Source organism: Apostichopus japonicus, chromosome 8 (genome assembly GCF_037975245.1).
Source record: "Apostichopus japonicus isolate 1M-3 chromosome 8, ASM3797524v1, whole genome shotgun sequence".
Classification (NCBI taxonomy): Eukaryota; Metazoa; Echinodermata; class Holothuroidea; order Aspidochirotida; family Stichopodidae; genus Apostichopus; species Apostichopus japonicus.
Window position 1 is genome coordinate 41,986,881 of NC_092568.1, and position 19,501 is coordinate 42,006,381.

Consider the following 19,501-nt stretch of genomic DNA (forward strand, 5'->3'; position numbering starts at 1 on the left):
GGTCTAGTGAAATACTCGAAGGGTCAACTTCGAACTTGAAATATCCAAAGAAACGTAATGACATGTTGCAGCAAATGTATGTAAAATCCCCATACGTGAACATCACTGAAAAAATAAACTAGTCAATATTGCCACAGACTAACGTTAAATTAGTCTTTAACGTTAGTCAATGCACCAGGACTAGCAAAAATCTTCGTTTCATCGCTGCTTCTTAGTTAGTTTACACTGACTAAGGAAAATATAATCGCAGCTTAGTCGGTGGCGACGGACTAAGGTATTTTAACCCATGGACTAAGAACGATACGGACACCCGATTTACGCCATAATCGTAGCTTAGTCGGTGTCGACGGACTAATGTATTTTAACCCAATTCGATTCACTTCAATTTGGAAACCGAGAGGCAACGGCAGCTTGCTGGGCTTGGCATAGTTTCATACGATCACTCTAAGCAACTTTCAACCGTAAATCACCCAAGAAGGTCTTTAGAAGAATGGAGGTATTAACTGCATCATCGGCCTACCTGTTATTCCTTTAACTAGAAGGTAAAATTAAAGTTAATTGTTAGGCCACTGGCACTAGTACTGTATTATGGTTAGTGTAACGCTACCGTTGTCACGTTGGCGTTTCGCAATACACAAGTGCAATGACAGTGAGTAGCCTATAGGCTTCTACTGGGTACTGCAGTGCATTCTCAACACTAAAGTGTGCATTCTAAACACCAATTAACAATGTGTTATGTGTGTATTGGGCTAGATTGAACAGTGGCACATAATCTTCTAATTTATTCCCAAACAAATGCTGGAACTATAAGGCTCAATAGTTTATTTGAAGTCTACACTCATTTGGTAAAGATTTCCTGTAATTTCCCATGTGAATCTAAAATGGGTAGGCTTTGTGATATTGAATAAGCAAGGCTAGACCTTCAAACGTACAGTCACAGTCGGCTGAACACATGTTGGCTAGTCAACGGTATTATGTTGCGAGCAGTCAGGATGCACGCTTCAGTTCTATTTAACCTTTTCATTTATCATTGTTTAGTATTTAATTTCCGGTCACGCCCAGGAAACAATTGCGACATTCCTTCACGGTCGACTTGCTTACTGTAAGAAGTATTAACCGTTTTTTTCTCAGGAAAGCTTGATAGTCTGAAGTTATTATAACATGTGCTTTTAGTATACTGCCAAAAGAGTAAGTTGCTGTATTTGTATTGATATTTTATGTAGAAGTAACGGAAAATTTAGTATGTTTAGTTTGGTCTAATTGCACGTTTTTTTACTGTCCAATGTAGTGCAGGGTTCACTTGCGCGAATTCAAATTATTCTGTTTATGTGTATGCATCGATTCTTAGATTATGATGTTTTTTTGACATGTATTTGTAATTCAAGCATCTGTTTAGTAGCAAAGTTTAAAGGTTAAGATTAATTAGTTTTCTCTTTTTTATCCTAGATTGAATGAAACTCATTGGCGTAAATAATAGATCAGATGATACAGTTTAACGCAGTTGCTAAAACTCTGGGTATTCTCTAGTCTTCGCCGGTCCATTATATACTTTAGTACTACTAGTAAGACTAAATCAAAACGACCGTAGACAAACTTAGTGTAACAAAGTACTGATTCTCCTCTAGCCTAGGTCTAAACAGGCTTGTTATGTGAGCAAGCAAAATAACAACTAAAAACGATTAGGCCTATAAATAAGTTGGCTCAGTGCATTTCTGTTTCTAAAATTTTATATTTTTAAAGATCATAAAAACAAACAAAGATTTAGCCCATGTTTTATTATCTCTGTATTCTGGGCATTTGATTCTGGTTGCAATGGTGATGACACTCTCGTTCAAATTTTCAGCTTTATACAGTCTGCTTCAAACTTTGGGATTGTTTTTTTGAGACTATAGTGGAAGCAAATCTCACATAACTTTGTGGTGACATCTTTATTTTTTTTTTTTTTCAAATGATGAATACTTTGCTGTTTCTTTTTTCCAGCAGGAATTGAAATGCCAAATATCTAAGTCAAGGGTGAGCTTTCCTGTGATGTACGACACCAGTGTGGAGGCAACAACAGAAGAGGAGAACTGTGTTATATATGGCTTAAAGACATGTTTTAAGATGATATATTGGTACCCTTCGCAGAACAAAAGAGTTTATCCAAGAGTCCAAAAAGCAAAGGAACAAGTACCATAGAGAAAAAAGATGGAAGAGTGAGTTTAACTATTGTACCCAACTGTTTAATGATATATAAGATATTTTCATAACCTGTTTTAAAAAAAAAAAAACAGTCTAGTTTATCATTTACGTGCAAGCTTCATAAGTTTGGTCAAATTTTCACTGATCTGTAGAGCGGGAGTCCAGAGGGTTTGGTTAGCTGGGAAGGTAACCAATTGCCTGGTACATCACAATGTTCACAATGCATTCCTGTATATGAAACCTGACGACTGGCAAACCGACTGTGGTGGATGTGGCTGGGAGAGCAATTTTAAAGTCACCTAATAGCTAACCTAGAGCAGCTTTCATGGTAACCACATCAAAGTAAGAACAATGTGTCAGGTATGGCCCCAAGAGCAACAAATGGCCATTGCCAGTAATTATTGGTGGTGGGGTACCCCTGCCAGTGATCTATAATTGACCCCTCACGGCTGACCTAGGTCAGCTCATGAGGTAACCACTTGAAACCTACTGGAAAATGTTGGTTAGGACTTCAGATACAAGGGATGGGCATTGCCAGTAATTTTTATTGGTGGGGTACCCCTGCCAGTAGACCCTTCATATGTAAGGATGGGCATTTCCAGTATTTTATATTGGTGGGCCACCACTGCCAGAGTCCGCCCATCCCTTACATATAGAATCCTGTTAATAATTTTCCAGTAGTTTTCAACTGGTTAAATCATGAGCTGACCTAGATCAATGAGGGGGGGGGGGCTTTTTGGGGGTCTACTGGCAGGGGTACCCCTCTAATATAAATTACTGGAAATGCCCATCCCTTACATATATATAGAGTCCTGCCAATCATTTTACAGTAGTTTTCAACTGGTTACCTCATGAGCTAATCTAGGTCAATGGGGGATGGGCATTTTGGGGGTCTACTGGCAGGGGTACCCCACTAATATACATTACTGGAAATGCCCATCCCTTACATATATATAGAGTCCTGCCAATCATTTTACAGTAGTTTTCAACTGGTTACCTCATGAGCTAATCTAGGTCAATGGGGGATGGGCATTTTGGGGGTCTACTGGCAGGGTTACCCCACCAATGTAAATGACTGGAAATGCCCATCCCTTACATATGAAGTGATACCTATCATTTTCCAGTAATTTTTCAACTGGTTATCTCATGAGCTGACCTAGGTCAATGAGGGAATGGGCATTTTGGGGGTCTACTGGCAGGGGTACCCCCCCCCCAATATAAATTACTGGAAATTCCCATCCCTTACATATGAAGTGATACCATTTTCCAGTAGTTTTCAACTGGTTACATCATGAGCTCATCTAGGTCAATTGGGGATGGGCATTTTGGGGGTCTACTGGCAGGGGTACCCCACCAATAAAAATTACTGGCAATGCCCATCAGTTGTATCTGAAGCCCTAACCAACATTTTCCAGTAGGTTTCAAGTGGTTACCTCATGAGCTGACCTAGGTCAGCCTTGAGGGGTCAAATATAGATCACTGGCAGGGGTACCCCACCACCAATAATTACTGGCAATGGCCATTTGTTGCTCTTGGGGCCATACCTGACATATTGTACTTACTTTGATGTGTTACCATGAAAACTGATCTAGGTTAGCTATCAGGTGACTTTAAAATTGCTCTCCCAGCCACACCCACCACAGTCGGTTTGCCCGTCGTCTGGTTTCATATACAGGAATGCACTGTGAACATTGTGATGTACAAGGCAATTGGTTACCTTCCCAGCTAACCAAACCCTCTGGGATCCCGGTCTATTGGGATCATTATTAACATGATTAACATAATTATTAAGTTTTGAGAAATATCTTGGTGTTATGCTGTGCAAAGCTAATAATAATTTGGTAAAGCTGCTATTCCTGGCTTATAATTTGAGGGACCTAGATTTAAATGTATACCTCCCAATATGTTATAAAATTTTAATGTAAATGTATGTTTATGATAATGTGAGTTATCATGTGCTATATCTGTATCTGTGCTTACACGTATATCATATTTTCTGTTCACAGGTCAATAATGGTGCAGATTTTGGCTTCCTGAAGACAAGTGGGAGGTCATTTGTAGTTAAGAGAAACACTCTTTGTTCGTGAAGACTTAACTGGTGTCGATTTGGGGTACCACTTTAAAAGGAAAGTCATGAGGAACCCTTGCCCAAGATCCAACTTTGCATTATTGTGCAGTGCTATACTTTTGCGATTCATGTTTGATCCATTAACTTGTCTTAACTTTGTTGGAAAAAAATCAGATTTTCAGATTTTATTTACAGTGATTTCTTCTCTATCTGTCGAAAGTCAGCCTTTTGTAGACATCAGAAGTTTTATCAGAAATAAATACTGCCAACGTACACATTATTTGTGTTTCTTCTTCTCTCTTTTCTTTCAGTGATGCTAGTCAGTGAAACTAGTCGGGTTTAATTCTTTCAGTGAATCTAGTCGGTGCAACTAGTCAGTCGATACGGACTAAGAAAGGTTAGTCGGGAGAGGCACCATCCTGACTAATGTAAAACCTGCTATAAACTAGTCGGTGGCTCATATAAATTAGTCGGTAAAGACCGACTAATGTCACCAACTAATGTAACTGACTAATATACATTTACCGACTAAGAAATTGTTGATCGACTAAGCTGACGGACTAAGATGACCGACTAAGAAATCCAACTGACTAAGGAATAAATTAGTCGGTATAGCAACTGACCAAGGCTATGTTAGTCGGGAGAGGCACCAGATGGACTAACGTTATGTTAGTCGGTGAACCAATTTAAGTTTTCAGTGATGACACATACGGTACGCAGGCCTACGTATACGGGGCTAAAGATACGTACGTGTATGGTAGGCCCCATGGGACAAAATATAATATATTATATACGCGTATATATTCGAATTAATATATGTATATATTCGAATTTATATATTCCTGCTAATGTGATTGGCTGATTTAATACGTGTATAAATTCGAATCAATACTTGTATATATATATTCGAATTAAGACGCGTATATATATATATTCCAATTAATACGAATATTTATTCCTACTAATGTGATTGGCTGATTTAATACGTATATATATTCGAATTAATACACGTATATGGTCGAATTAATTCGCTTATATATATGTTCGATTTAATACGTGTATATATTCGATTTAATATGTATGTATATTCGATTTAATACGTTTATATATTCGAATTAATACGCGTAGATATTCGAATTAATATTATATGGTACATTTACGTGCGGATGAGATGATATGCACGTATTTGGACCCGCTCGTATGTAAGCATTGTCAGATTACGCACCACTCTTAAACGGATATTCCATACGTGTGAATGGTGCATACATTACATACATATGTATGACAGTGAGTGTGTATAGTGTGTAGTCTGATTGAACTGGGCGAATCCCAGCTCCTGTAGAATTTGGAAATGTATATATTTATACAACAATATGTATATATGCACATATGGGTCGGGTTAAAACAGTAATGTAGAGGTCGCACTATAAGTATGTCTACCAGAGAGCTTCTACGTGCTTTTAAAATTCACATGCATGTTCGTATGAAGTTATGTTGTTCCCTTGGAAAGTTAAATCTATAATCATCTTTAGCAGAAACAAATGCTGTAACGCTTACACATATGAGACGTTGCAATAAAGACTGGGTTTGCTTTCTTCTAACTTCACAAGCTAAAATTTCGACTGTCTCTCCTACTTCGGATTTTCTCAAAGTGGTAGGCTTATTGGCGGTCAAAACACCGTACATTTCTGATGGATATCTACAGAGGTTCATGCAAATCTTTATGTCATTTAAACATCGACAAGACCAATATCTGTATTCCATCCTCGTGTTTTATACATTTTATACATTTGTGATTAGGTGGTGAAGTTCCTCTGGATAGACCAACCGCTGTGGCCATCACAACTGAAAGACTAGAGATGTTAATACCAGCCAGATTGTATATTATAGTGGTGTCTTTCTCATTGCTTGGAACAATTCTGACCATTTCTTTTGGTTTGCTGCTTATTTTGATGTCGAAGTGCAGGTAAGTAATAAACACTTTAGTTGAAAACAAAATACCTGTGAAGATGAATGATGTTATTGCATGTCCTCAGACAATGATGTATGTGCATGCTCCTTACTTGAAATTTAACTGTTCTTTTTTATCTCTCTAAATTGTACACATCTCCCGAAAGTGCAATATTTACTAATATAGATTGAGAAGGTCTTCGATCAAAATAAAAAAATATATAACAAACAAACCGTTTTGACAATATTAATTCCTGTATACAAATAAAGAATTATATCTTCTCGATCCGTACCATTTCCATTGCTGATAGGTCTACACCATTCCCTATGGTTGACTGCATCATCTACTTCAGCTGTATTCTGATGTATTGCTCAATTGCCTTTGTAAAGTCACAGATGTTTCGGCCACTTTCAGACCAAGAATACATTTGGCTTTGTAAGGTATGCAATCTTAAATAATATTACCATAATCAACATTATACCAATCTGTCCCCCCCCCCACCCTCCCCATCCATACCTATCAAGCCCATCTGAATCTGGTTCTGTGTTCGTTCTGTGCGTCGTTCGGATTAAGCCGTGGGATATTGACCATCCTGCCAATATACCTTGTTAAATAATCGTAGGTGTGGTTATACACTTCTGGTCAATTTGGTTGCTCAGTCCCTGCATTAGAGAGGTTTGTGTCTCATATAACACACATATACGTCACTTATTGACCTTCGATTGTAAACCTCCGAATGTCACAATTTTAACTTCCATGGTGCGTTTTTGGTGACGACAGTAAGTTATTATATTTTGGTGGTATTTTGTCTAACCTTTAAGTCGGTCTTGTTTATATGATCATAAGATATTGAGCCAGGAATTTTAATTGGATTACAAGGGTTTTGATCTTTCATTTTAATTTACTTTCTCTCCTTTACTTTCAGATCAAATTCTCACTTTTTTCAGTTGGACTCACGGTTGGCTTGTCCGCAATGGTTGGTTTGACCTGGGCTACTTACCAAGCCTCCATTCATGTTGGATCACGTGATAAGGTAAACCTCCAAGCTAAACACAATCTTAGATTTGATAAACTGTGGCAATAACCCTCATTATTGATTGCTCTTGTTTATGAACACTTTACACTACTAACATCACACGGCATAGCAAGTATCATGTAAAACCAAAATAGATTGTATTTCTGGGTATTAACGCAACACTGTCCTCTAATAACCTTCTACCTTACCTTACATAATCCAAGTCTTACAAATCTTACATTTCTTCACAACGTTAAGCTTCTTTCCCTCAGCCTACCAGTAGTAGAAAACTGTATCTAATCATTGCTGGCTTTGCTGCAATCGACGTGATAATGCTGGCCCTGCTAAATCACTTCTATCCATTGTATATACGGATTCATCCACTACAGACTGAGGTAAATCAAAATGTCTTTAATCTACAGATTGTTCATCCTTCATCATCCTTACAATGTGTAATATATACTTTTCTTATTACATATACTGACTATTCAAGGTGTCATTTCACATTTAACACAAATATCTTAAAGTTAATATTTATGTACAAGGTATTTACATGAACATATAATATAGGAACTGTTTATATAGAAGATTTTTTTCAGAACTATGTGCAGTCTTTCATTATCCACGATACTACAATATATGTCATATTTTGTTTATCGCTGAAAGTATGGATTAATCAAATTAGATAACATATTATATTATATTATATATTGTATACTATATATTTTATAATGATATATTATATATTATACATTATATACTGTATATGGTATATCGAATGTTGTATATGGGATATTGTATGCATTTATAATTGCAGGTCGATCCCAATAATCCTAACCATGTGTTAGAGTACTACGCAACTGTGTGCTCCTCAAGTGGTGACGTCATACCCTATGTCATATTCTTAGCTGATAAAGTTTTGTTGATGTTGGTGGGATCCTTTGTGTCGTTGGATATATTGCTAGTAAGTAAACATTTAATTGTAAGACTTTAATTTATAATATTTTAATAAATTGTAAGAAATGTTATAAATAGTTATTAATGCAGATAATAAATAATTTTAACTTGGTGACAGTTCATTTGCATTTTGACGTCAAGTTAGTTACATAGTAGACGCACTGTTGGTGATGTCGTGTGACCGATGCAGCGTAGGTCCTGCTTACAATTCGGCAATTTTATTTTATTTTCGAAGCAACTAGATTGTTTAACACAGTTCCCTATCCCTGTGATATGACCGCTAACAGTAAAAAGGTAGGTTATGTTAAGTTTTAACTTCAAATCTCTTGATTTTCTAGACATAATATATTTATGCCAATCAAATGGTGGCATGGGTTACTCAGAAAATACAATAAAAAGGAAATACATACGTGATATGTACATTGATAAGTAATGTTATGATATAAATGATGTCAGCCTCAACGTGTGAATATAATGTTGGTATGTTGTTATCATTTTTATTAGGGAAATACGACTGTATTGCTCGGACACAGCAAGCACGCAGCTATCTCTATCTATAATGTCATCTTATTCTTCTGTTGCGCTCTGACTTTGATGTTCATCCTTGAGGAAATGCCCATATATATATTCCTCTTTACCTCCGCTCTCATCATCTGTTGCACAACTGTCACCGTCTTGATGTTATTTTTGGCCATGGTAGGATATATTGGACTCATCAGTATAGCTTAACATTATTGTCTATAGTGCCATTATTATGTTGAAACTACACACTAGACACAGTAAATCACTTTCTTCAAGAAATATTTAATAACTTGACTGAATGTCATATTTTATCGCTTGATGCCATTAATATAGTCAGTATATATGTAGATACCTTGCGTAAACCCTGGCCACATACGCCCCCCCCCCCCACCCCCTCCTCAACCTAACAGATGTATAACCGAGGCGATGAACATCGTCATCTTAGCGTGCACGGAACTTCGAGAGGACCGATCGAGCTGATATTTTAGCTTATAGGTTGAAAACATTTTCCTTCCCTCTGCCCTGTTCACTGTTCTGTTGTTAAGATTCAGCCTAACACAAACTGAAAATTTAACGTACCAGTATCCAATGGTCAACGGCTATTTTACAAACTCTATAGAAAGACATCATGCTACCCTAACGTTACAGAACAGACACATTGAAACAAAGGTGTATGAACAGTTTGTCACAGTTAAGCTAAACAAAAGGCATAGACAAAAACAAAGTATAAATTATTCAATTTTGCGGAGCTTTACTGAATTATCGTAAACTATATCGAGGTATCATATCGTCTAAAATTTGATATTTTCTCTTTCCTCTAGCTTCGGGAATCTAATTCTACGACCAACAGGATGCCACCATCTGCAAATCGAGAACCATTGATACTTCAAGAAGAAAACTCTATTTTAAAGAAACGTCTGGCGAAGGTAACAAAATATTAACATCGATCTGCTTCCATTTGGCTTATAATTCTGGATCTTATAATTCGTCAATTGAAGTCATTTTTGGAGAATGTGATGGGAAAAGAGATTGAGATATGGGACTCACTGTAAACTTACAATATTTGTGTTTATGGAACCCAAAAATATTGACAATTTACCACTATATGTGAAGAGACATAGATGTCGACACTCGTACACCATTCTATTTTATATATACTTGTTTGCTTGTAGATAAATATTACTGTTGATACTATACCATTCACGTACCCAGCAAAATTCCAAAGGCGGCAAGCAAACTTTGGCGCGTTTCCAGTAACCGGTTAACTGTCAAAACCGGTCAACGATCAAATTGAAGTAACCAATTAATCGGTTAATTTTGAAAATTGAACCGTTGGACCCTACTTTAAAGAAAAGTTTTTGGTTCTTTTTGTTCTACTTTAATTTACCAAGGGAAATTGCCCCGACACCTCTCCCCCTTGACCCCCTCAGATGCCCGTGGGTACTATTTATCCAACAATAATCTATCCATCAATTTTAAATATTGTTTTCTACAAACATAGCTAACCGATCTGGTACAGAGACAACTTGAGACGGACCGGAGAGTTGTAGAACGGGAAGAAACAGATCGCAATTCTCCCAAAAGAAATTAGTAGTAACATGTACGGAAAGCAATATCCTATATGGAATACCAGGATCATGTATGGAATGACGTTAAACCCTGCAACGAACATGGACACTCTCTGAGCGATAGCAGTGCCCTGCGAAGAAATAACAATACCCTGTTCATGGACTAACCACGCCCTGCAGAGAAATATCAATACCCTATGGATGGACTAACCACGCCCTCAATACATAATAATTTACCCTATACAAAGAATATATATGCCTCGCTCGGAAATACAATGCTCTCTATGGAATTAATATGCCTTGCCCTGAACTTTATGCAACACCATCATCTTAGTTCATCATCTTCCTTCAGCAAAATCATCTTTGTCCGGTAATGGTGAATGATAACCTGATTAAAACATTTACATATATTACTGTTGCTTCGTAATTCTTCATAATTTTGAGGATTTAAAATATCCATAATAGGTCCTATGAATTCAGTGAAATTTTGCAATAATTTCTTTTAAACGTTTGTTGTTACTTTCAATAAAGGAAATGGAATAGGTCGATGTGTTGGCAATATGTATAACAATAAAACCGTAGTTATAAATAGCAGTGTATTTTGGTTATTTACATTTGTATTGTCTGACAATTGTCATTCTTATTACCTGCAGTTACAAGGTTGGATTGCACGGATAGATATTACCCCACCTATAATAAAATCACGCACATGTAGTTACGATCAACAGCAACCCACCCCCCCCCCCCACCACACCTCCCCCCCCTAATGCAACCCTCAAACCAAAATAATAAATTATTTAATTTATATAAATTATATAAATTATATATATATATATATATATATATATATATATAATTTGTATGTTGCTTACATGTATTTCCCCAAACTAAATGTCTAAGCCATGAGAACTAAAACTTAAGGAAGTTTGGGAGCATCATTGGGTCTGGGAAGTGTTATTTCCGGCGATCTGGGAGGTATATTTGCCCCAAAAAAAGTATTGTACGCTACGCGCGAACCCATGATCGCGCTCCGCTTAGATAGTATCAGAGAATAGACACGCGTCCCCACCATTATCCAAGACTGATCTGCGCCCAGGATTCTCTTTACGGGCTGTACCCTGTGAACCACTTTTCTGTCCGTCTGTCCGGAGAGAGAATTTGAGTTAAGTCTAGTTAGCAAATTCGTAGTTCTCAAGTACTTACTTGTACTCAAGATATTGTACTTAAACTGCTAGCCTGGTCCTTATCAGAGAACCGAGCTACTAAGTCAAGACGATCGTCTAAACTGTAAGCACCATTGCGATACTTATTTTCACGATGTTCGATTGAGCGCCCCTCCTGTTTTCTATGATGATCAGGCCAATTCGCCTTACAGCTTGTTACTAATGCTTTTTAATGTGCTTGAAATAGTGGGCGAGTTCATTCTGCTGTCCAATTCGATTGAAACCTTGCAAGCAGCTTTCAAGAAGGTTCTTTCCTGAATCAGATTTTAAAGCACAATGACAGGAAACAAGGCGCATCTTCGGAAAAGCTATTTAAACGTATTGTAATCGTCATCTTGACCTAATCACTAACCGACACTAATTAGCAGAGAGATATTAAAACGCAGTAATTATCAAATATAATAGATTTGAAAACGCCAGTTTCAAAATATTGTTCTTATGTCACAAAGTGCTTGTTTGAGACTAATGAATTTCTCCAGGGACAGTAATTATATTATTTGGTGTTATCAAGTGAATTGTCTTGCAAATCTTTTGTTCCTTTTATTATTGCTTGTTTTCCTTCCAAAATTAGTCTTTATATTTCTCATTGTACCAACGTAAAGGCTTCCTAATCCCAGGGGATGAATGGCGTTTGCGTTGTATGAAAGGAAGAGTTGCTTCCTTTAAATTTAATATCTAGCAGATTCTCTTATTTTGATCGATCGTCATCATACTCTGTGTAATTCTTGGTAAACTTGGCAAAGCTGTCTTACAAATACATAAAAAACAGCTCCAAAGATGGAATCATGGATAGCTCAAGTTCTCTCATAAACATACACAATGAGGATAGTGCCAAACAGATACAATCAGTATTCATATAAAAGACACTCTGCATGTTCAGTAACAGGATACTTGTTACATGTCACACGATACAATACAATACCGTGCCATGTCATACCATACCATGCCATACCGTACAATACCGTACATAACGTACAATACCATACCGTACCATACAATACAATACAATACAATACCGTAAAAAAACCGTAGCATACCGTATCATACCGTATCATACCATACCATACCATTCCACACCGTAACGTACAATACCGTACAGTACCGTATAATACCATATCATACCGTACCATACCGTACCTTACCGTACAGTACCGTATAATACCGTACCGTACCGTAAACTATACCATGTCATCCTCTTCTGTATTATACTTTACTGTAATGCACTGTGCTGTACTTAACATAACAATGACACCACTTTGCTTTTGTATTTTTCAAATATTACCAGTCTTTACCATCTCCATTAGGATATTAACAGAGTATACTGAAGCAGAAACTGATAATGGCATTATTCTATATTAGGTCTATTCTTTGCTGTTCAATTCAAGGATGCATGCTCAAGCAAAAGATAAAACTTTTGTTGCTAGTAATTATCTCTAGCTATTCCGATTCTCAGGATATTCAGATAGATCTCTTGAATGCTCTGTTAATGCTAAATTGATGGTGAAGTTGGCTCCTCACTGAATGGTTAATGTTAATAATACGCCTTTTTTTATAATTCTAATCACTCAACCAAATAGATCTTTGAACTTCATGCAAACAACACAGCATCATTGTGTGAAATTCAAGTCAGTTGTCCTTGAAAATCTTCCGACACATCGTAAGCTTGTCACCTGATTTCATAAATTCTTTTGTTTTCCTAATGAGTTTTATGTTTCATCTGAGGAGCTAAACCTAATGGTCCGTGTATTAGACTATACGGTATAGTCTAGCCACTTTAATCGATGAACCTAAGCTGAGTTTTATGTTTCATCTGAGGAACTAAACCTAATGGTCCGTGCATTAGACTATACGGTATAGTCTAGCCACTTTAATCGATGAACCTAAGCCGTTTAAATGGTCATGTCTCATAAATTAAAACTATCATAGACAGTGCAACGTGCGGATAGTAGCTTTTATCTAACGGCTTACACCATTTAACCTTGTTGCCAAACCTCCTCCATAAAAAAAAATCGATAAGAAGTTAGCTTTTCTTTCATTATTTTTGTCATGAAAAATGATTTGTCAAATGAAACGAGAGACACCAATGATGTTTGTTTCATATGAGATTACGAGTAAAATGAGTTTGTCAGTAAAAATGGGGTTTACATCCTCAACCGTGCTTCAAGAGTTTCAAGGCATCCGTAGGTAAAGTACTTGGTAAACGCTACCCAAGTCTTCCGTAGCCCTGACAACACGGAAGTATTTTTAACTCTGGGTTTGCATTTATATGTGGATGTATGACACAAATAGAACTGATTTGTGTTCCAGCGGGTCGTATCGATAACGGAAAAAAATCGAAATTTATCGAAGACGAACAAATATTTATCGAAGACGAAAAAAATAGAAATTTATCGAAGACGAAAAAATGAAAATTATATATTTATTTGGAATTGTAAGGAGAGAATTCATCCTTTTAATGTTACTCGCATCTCAAATGGTGACGAGTGAAGTCAACATCACATCATCCAACATGGAGGAAGAGAAAGTGCCACTGTATATAGGAGGAATGTTTTCAATGACAGGAGGATGGGATGGTTCTGGATGTTTGATGGCAGCAGAACTAGCCCTGGAACAGATCAACAATAGGACGGATATACTACCAGACTATGAGCTCAAGATGGTTTGGGGTGATACTCAGGTAAGAAATGAAAATATTACATCAATTGTAAAGCTTGTCATTAATGGAGCAAATAGCTAATATAAAAAAAGTCGCTAAGTTGTTTTGTCATCATTACAAAAGTAAGTGTCACATAAACATAAAATATAGTTGATTTAACACTTCAATGAGAGCTTAAACTGCCTTGATTATCAACACTGTTATTATTATTGTTGTCTTTACTATTTCCGATCTTTGTCTTCATCTTCTTATTGTGTTTCTTTGTTTCTGACAAATTGACTCCAAGTGCATACATAGCTTATGAGTATTTATTTTCGGAATCAAAAAGTTCTACACAAATACCGTAAACAATAAAAGAATGAATTATTATCGGTGAAGTTATGGGGATATATAATTTATAAATTTATAAGATCATAGTAAAAATAATTATAAATTGCAGGTTGAATGAAATTCTGCCAAAATGTAACGAGTTCTTTTACAAAATGAAATTCATTCTATTTTATATATATTATTGTCATCTTAAATGATGGTAGTCCTGCTCAGTGCAGAAGCAGGCTTTCCAGAGCCCTCAATACAAAATACATATACAATATTATGCAGTAGAAAAACGGTTAACATCCAAAAGCACAAAAAGGACGGCAAAAAGATAGACAAACAAATATCAGACATCAAAACAAAATATATAAGTTTTCATATTGCGTTTAAAAGTATTAAAATTTGGCAAGCATTTCAAATGTGGGGGAAGACAGTTCCACGACCTGCCTCCAGAAACTTTAAAGGACCTTTTACCATTCCCAGATCTAACAGGAGCAAGTAAAACATGATTAGAGCAGCTAGATCTAGTTCTGTACGAATGGCTATCTCTCAGTAGAATAGTATCATCAGTAAGGTAAAGTAACGTTAGCCACATCACCAGCTAATTCGGTTACGACGTGGGTCCTGTCGTAGTAGTACGAGACATTTAAAATATACGTACACAACTAAACACGAAACTGAGACGGCGTGGAACTCTTTCTAATATGTATTAACTATATACGACAATGTGCGTTGGCTGAGACCCAATCCAGACTACTCGAGCCTCAGCTCTTTACAATATATATCGAAGACACAACACACAATTACACTTACCAATTACCAACATAACTGAGACGTATACAACTACAACAACACGTGCAAATTAACATATACAAAAAAAGTAACAATACGAAGGTATGCCAACATCGTGTGACAATAACGATAACATTAAAACCCAAAAGAATGGTGTGCAATCTTACTCTTACATCACCCCCCCCCCCCCCCCATTGAGAAAATGTCCTCATTTTCAAATATATCATGCCATTATTATTATTTATAAAATATATTTTTCTTATAGTCTTTACACATAACATAATGGTGACCAAGGGCGTAGGAACCGGGGGGCTGGCGCCCCCAGCCCCCCCCCGTGAAAAATGTGGAGGGGCGGAAGTATCATTCCGCCCCCCGCTTCGCAAGTCAGAAAACCCCTTTTTCATTTCCAAATGAGAAAAAAAATCTCATTTGGAGCACCAAATTGTATCTAAGGCCTGGTGAAAATACAAAATTAAGTTTACAAAATGGAGTGGGTGTTGAAGTGTGCTATATTGCACCAAATTGCATATGAGGCTACCTGGAAATGCAAAAAATACCAAAGGGGAGGGGGACACCCCCTCCCCTTAGACCCCTCCCCCAGGCCGGCCATCAGTCTTCAGCCCCCCCCCCACTCAAAAGTACCTTCCTACGCCACTGATGGTGACAATAAGCCGCTGTAATACTTTCCACCTTCATGTCTAGCAGGAAGGAATTACTGCTAGTTAATCTATAAAGTTAATGCACACTGTATAAACAAATATCTTCTAAAATTATCAACTGAGATTATTCCGAGATATTATCTACTGAGATTATCAGTCTGAGACTGAAATAAAACATATGGAAACAGAGACTTGTACAAGTTTCCATAGCGACATGTAAATGTAAAAGTATGATTTTCACAAAGAGGACAGATTTACAATTCAAGGTAAAAAAAATGAAAAGTTGCCAATGGGCAATAAATTTAAATATTACTATTAATGTAAGTTTGAAACGTGGCTAAACGTATTGCTGCATCCCTAACATACAGTAACCTATAGGTGCATCTCTAACATACAGTACCGTAACGTATGGCTGCATCTCTAACATACAGTAACGTATCGCTGCATCCCTAACATACAGTAACGTATGGCTGCATCCCTAACATACAGTAACATATGGCTGCATCCCAAACATACAGTAACATATGGCTGCATCCCAAACATACAGTAACGTATTTTGAGGTCCTACAAATTTGATGTTGACCCATTTAACTTACGGTGCCAAGACAAATTACTGACGATAACAGAAATGTCAACATACAAAAAAAATGATTTTCGATGTAAACAATATAAATGGCCAATTTACGATATTTTGTATTACAATAAAAAAAGAAGTAAGAAAACACAAAAAATTGATGAAAAGGTTCTTTAACACAAGAACTAAAAATACAAAAAGTTCATCCATCTCGCAAACATTATAAGAGATCCAAAAAGAATCGTCCTGCGCTGATACCAAATCGACTCTTGCCAGGACTTAAATGGCACATGATGATTTTAACGTATTGCTGCTGCATCTCAAACATACATTTATAGCATTTAACAATTGCAAGCATAGTTTCTTCATTTTTTGTTTGGATGAATACCAACATCTTTTTACATATTTACAGATCTTTTCCAAAGTTATACAACATTGCACCATACACATTTTTTTAAAATTTATATAATATATATATATATATATATATATATATATATATATATATAGGAATAACGGAAAAACTGTTAAACAACTATGCTGCATTAAGAGAAAGGCTGGATCTCGAGTGAGATACAATAATTGAATTAGGTAAGTGATTGGAAGTAAAACAGCCAATGTTTGGTTTTTGCAGAGCTTTCGAGCAAAACTAGCTCTTCTTCAGTGCATGATCACCGAAAGTGACAAGGAGTAGCAGGAATTGAAACTGTTTTATAGAGGAGATGTCGGCATGGTTGTAAGGGCAAAGCGACTTACTGATTTCTGCTGAATTGAGCAGAAGTTTTAGAAATTCGGATTATTATTTTAATCCGCGTCGGATTATTTTAATCCGATTCCGTCGTAATTGTAAAGGAATTGTTTTGGTTTATCTGGGACGGCAAATCGTTTCTGATGTTTAAACCGAATGGTGCCGTGGTCTTTAGGTTTAGTTCCCAGAAATTTTCTTTCGCTTTCCTAGATTTATCTGTCCCAGAATCGTTCTGGTCAATGGCAATAACACGCAAATTCTCAATTGAATGATTTCGGAGATTGAAGTGATTTGCAACAGGTTGGTAGATCTTCTTTGTTTTGATCGCCGATCTATGTTGTGTCATTCTCATTCTAAGAGTGTTTTTTGACTCTCCAATGTATTGTAAGTTACAAATATTGCAGAAGATGAGGTAAATGACATTTTTGGATAGGCAGTTAATTTTGTGCCGAATTTGGAACGTGCGTTTGGTTTAGTTGCTCTGAAAGGCCCCGGTCGAATCGACAAGTAAGCACGTTTTGCAATTTTGTGTACAGGGCGATGATCCTGTAGTTTCTGTTTTGCTTTCCCCTAATGGGGTGTCATCCCGAAAGGATGCCCGAACTAAGATATCCCGTAGGTTGCTGGGTCTTTTAAAAGCGATGACAGGTAATTCTGGGAAAACTGATTTCAGGCGTTCGGTGCCTTGAAGAAGGTGAAAATTCTTCTGAATGATATTAGCCAGTGGTGGGAGACCAGGGTGGAATTCAGTAACCAATGGTACCCTTTTGGAACTGGTTTGACGAGTTTTGTACGTCAATGTTTCGGTACGGGGTTTGCTTTTAGCCTTTTTGATGGCATTTTCAATAGTACCCCCGAAAATACTGTCTGTTTAGGAGGTGTTGTGACAGTTCTTTAGTGCGTGAATCAAAATCGACTTCAGAGAAGCAAATGCGTCGAATGCGCAACGCTTGACTGTACGGAATATTTCTGGTACAGTGACGTGGATGACAACTGCTTGGTAAGAGGTAGTTGTGCTTGTTCGTGGGTTTATTGAACAAGTCTGTTTTGAGTGAACCATTTTGTAGGGTCACGGTGGTGTCCAGAAAGTGAACGCCAAGTCCAGAAAAATCAGCAGTGAATTTGATAGTGTGATGAAACGAGTTTATGTCATCAATGAAGAGTTTTAGATTTGCCTCACCATGGGTCCATATCATAAAGATATCGTCAATGTAACGTAACCACGTGTGTGGTTTCAAGTTTTGTCGAGATAAAAATTCTTTCTCGAGGTTTCCCATAAAGATGTTGGCAAAAGACGGTGCCATTTTGGTACCCATTGCGGTGCCATGAATTTGGAGGTAGTGTTTGTTGCCAAATACCAGATTATTGTTGGTCAAGATAAGTTGCATTAATTCGGCCAATTCTTTCTTCGTGGGGGTTTTGCCACGTTTCGGTTTAAATGCTTTTGTGCAGGCCGAAATGCCCTCTTCGTTAGGGATATTTGTGTATAACGAAGACACATCCAAGGTAACTAACAGAGAAGATAAGGGAAGATTTTTTATTTCCCCAATTTTCCGGATGAAATCCGTAGTGTCCTGCACATAGGACGGTAGGGCCGAAACGAGAGGTTGGATGAGGAGATCCACGAATTTGGACATTTTTTCAGTCGCTGTGCCATTACCCGATATTATGGGCCTCCCGGGATTGCCTTCCTTTGTGAATTTTAGGCAGAAAATAAAAGCGACCAGGTTTTGGGTCGTTTTCCAGGAGGTTTTGGCCTAACTTGCGGTCAATGGAACCGTTAGAGACTATCTTTTGGATGACTCTTTTCACGTTTTGTGTGATTTCTTGAGTAGGATCAGAATCTAGGAGTTTGTAGTGTTGAGGGTTGCCGAGTAGTCTGTTGGCTTCCTCTCTGTAGAATTGTTTGCCCATAGCGACAATTGCAGAACCCTTGTCGGCTGGCTTGATGACAATGTCATCGCGCTTCCGGAGTTCATGAATGGCCTGTCTCTCAGTTTTGATGAGATTGTCGCGGAAGTCTGGGGCGGAGGTGTGTGTTTTAACATCCTCTTCAATGGCCGAAATAAATGATTCAAGAGGCGCACAATGGGCCTTGGGTGGATTCCACGAGCTTTTTGGCTTATAATTGGAATCCAAGTCGTTGGTTTGTTGCGTGGTGTTATTGCCATTTTCGTCGGCAAAAAATTCACGGAGACGTAAGCGTCGATAGAACAGATTTAGGTCAAGAGAAAGTTTCTGAGCGTTTACTTGCCGTGGTTTAGGGCAAAAA

General features: G+C 37.3%; 2 protein-coding genes and 1 long non-coding RNA gene across 6 annotated transcripts in view; all 3 read left to right on the top strand.

Moving 5' to 3' along the window:
- The first annotated feature begins 998 nt into the window (after nucleotides 1–998).
- On the top strand, nucleotides 999–4,944 carry LOC139970952 (uncharacterized). 2 transcript variants are annotated; one of them, XR_011794264.1, is made up of 3 exons: nucleotides 999–1,188; nucleotides 1,981–2,195; nucleotides 4,188–4,944. It is a non-coding gene; the product is annotated as an uncharacterized lncRNA (long non-coding RNA). The 2 variants fall into 2 exon arrangements; XR_011794265.1 differs by having other exon boundaries at nucleotides 1,984–2,195.
- Nucleotides 4,945–8,070: 3,126 nt separating this feature from the next.
- Nucleotides 8,071–10,835, top strand: LOC139970647 (uncharacterized). The gene is made up of 4 exons (XM_071976516.1): nucleotides 8,071–8,179; nucleotides 8,677–8,868; nucleotides 9,516–9,620; nucleotides 10,196–10,835. The coding sequence occupies exons 1-4, from the start codon at nucleotides 8,141–8,143 to the stop codon at nucleotides 10,283–10,285; spliced, it is 426 nt and encodes a 141-aa protein (XP_071832617.1). The 5' UTR covers nucleotides 8,071–8,140; the 3' UTR covers nucleotides 10,286–10,835.
- A 2,904-nt stretch (nucleotides 10,836–13,739) lies between these two features.
- The window catches only part of LOC139972079 (gamma-aminobutyric acid type B receptor subunit 1-like), a 31,213-nt gene continuing 25,451 nt past the window's right edge, over nucleotides 13,740–19,501 (top strand). For all 3 annotated transcript variants that reach the window (XM_071978993.1, XM_071978994.1, XM_071978995.1), the window contains exon 1: nucleotides 13,740–14,162. In XM_071978993.1, the coding sequence (XP_071835094.1) occupies nucleotides 13,890–14,162 (273 nt within the window). In that variant the 5' untranslated portion in view covers nucleotides 13,740–13,889. The remainder of the gene's footprint in view (nucleotides 14,163–19,501) is intronic.

What these genes read in the sequence shown, in the direction of transcription:
- LOC139970647 (XM_071976516.1), top strand. Translation starts at nt 8,141, where the DNA reads ATGTTGGTGGGATCCTTTGTGTCGTTGGATATATTGCTA. An exon ending in TGTCGTTGGATATATTGCTA is followed by an intron (nt 8,180 to 8,676) that starts GTAAGTAAACAT and finishes CATTTTTATTAG; the next exon opens with GGAAATACGACTGTATTGCT. An exon ending in TGATGTTATTTTTGGCCATG is followed by an intron (nt 8,869 to 9,515) that starts GTAGGATATATT and finishes TCTTTCCTCTAG; the next exon opens with CTTCGGGAATCTAATTCTAC.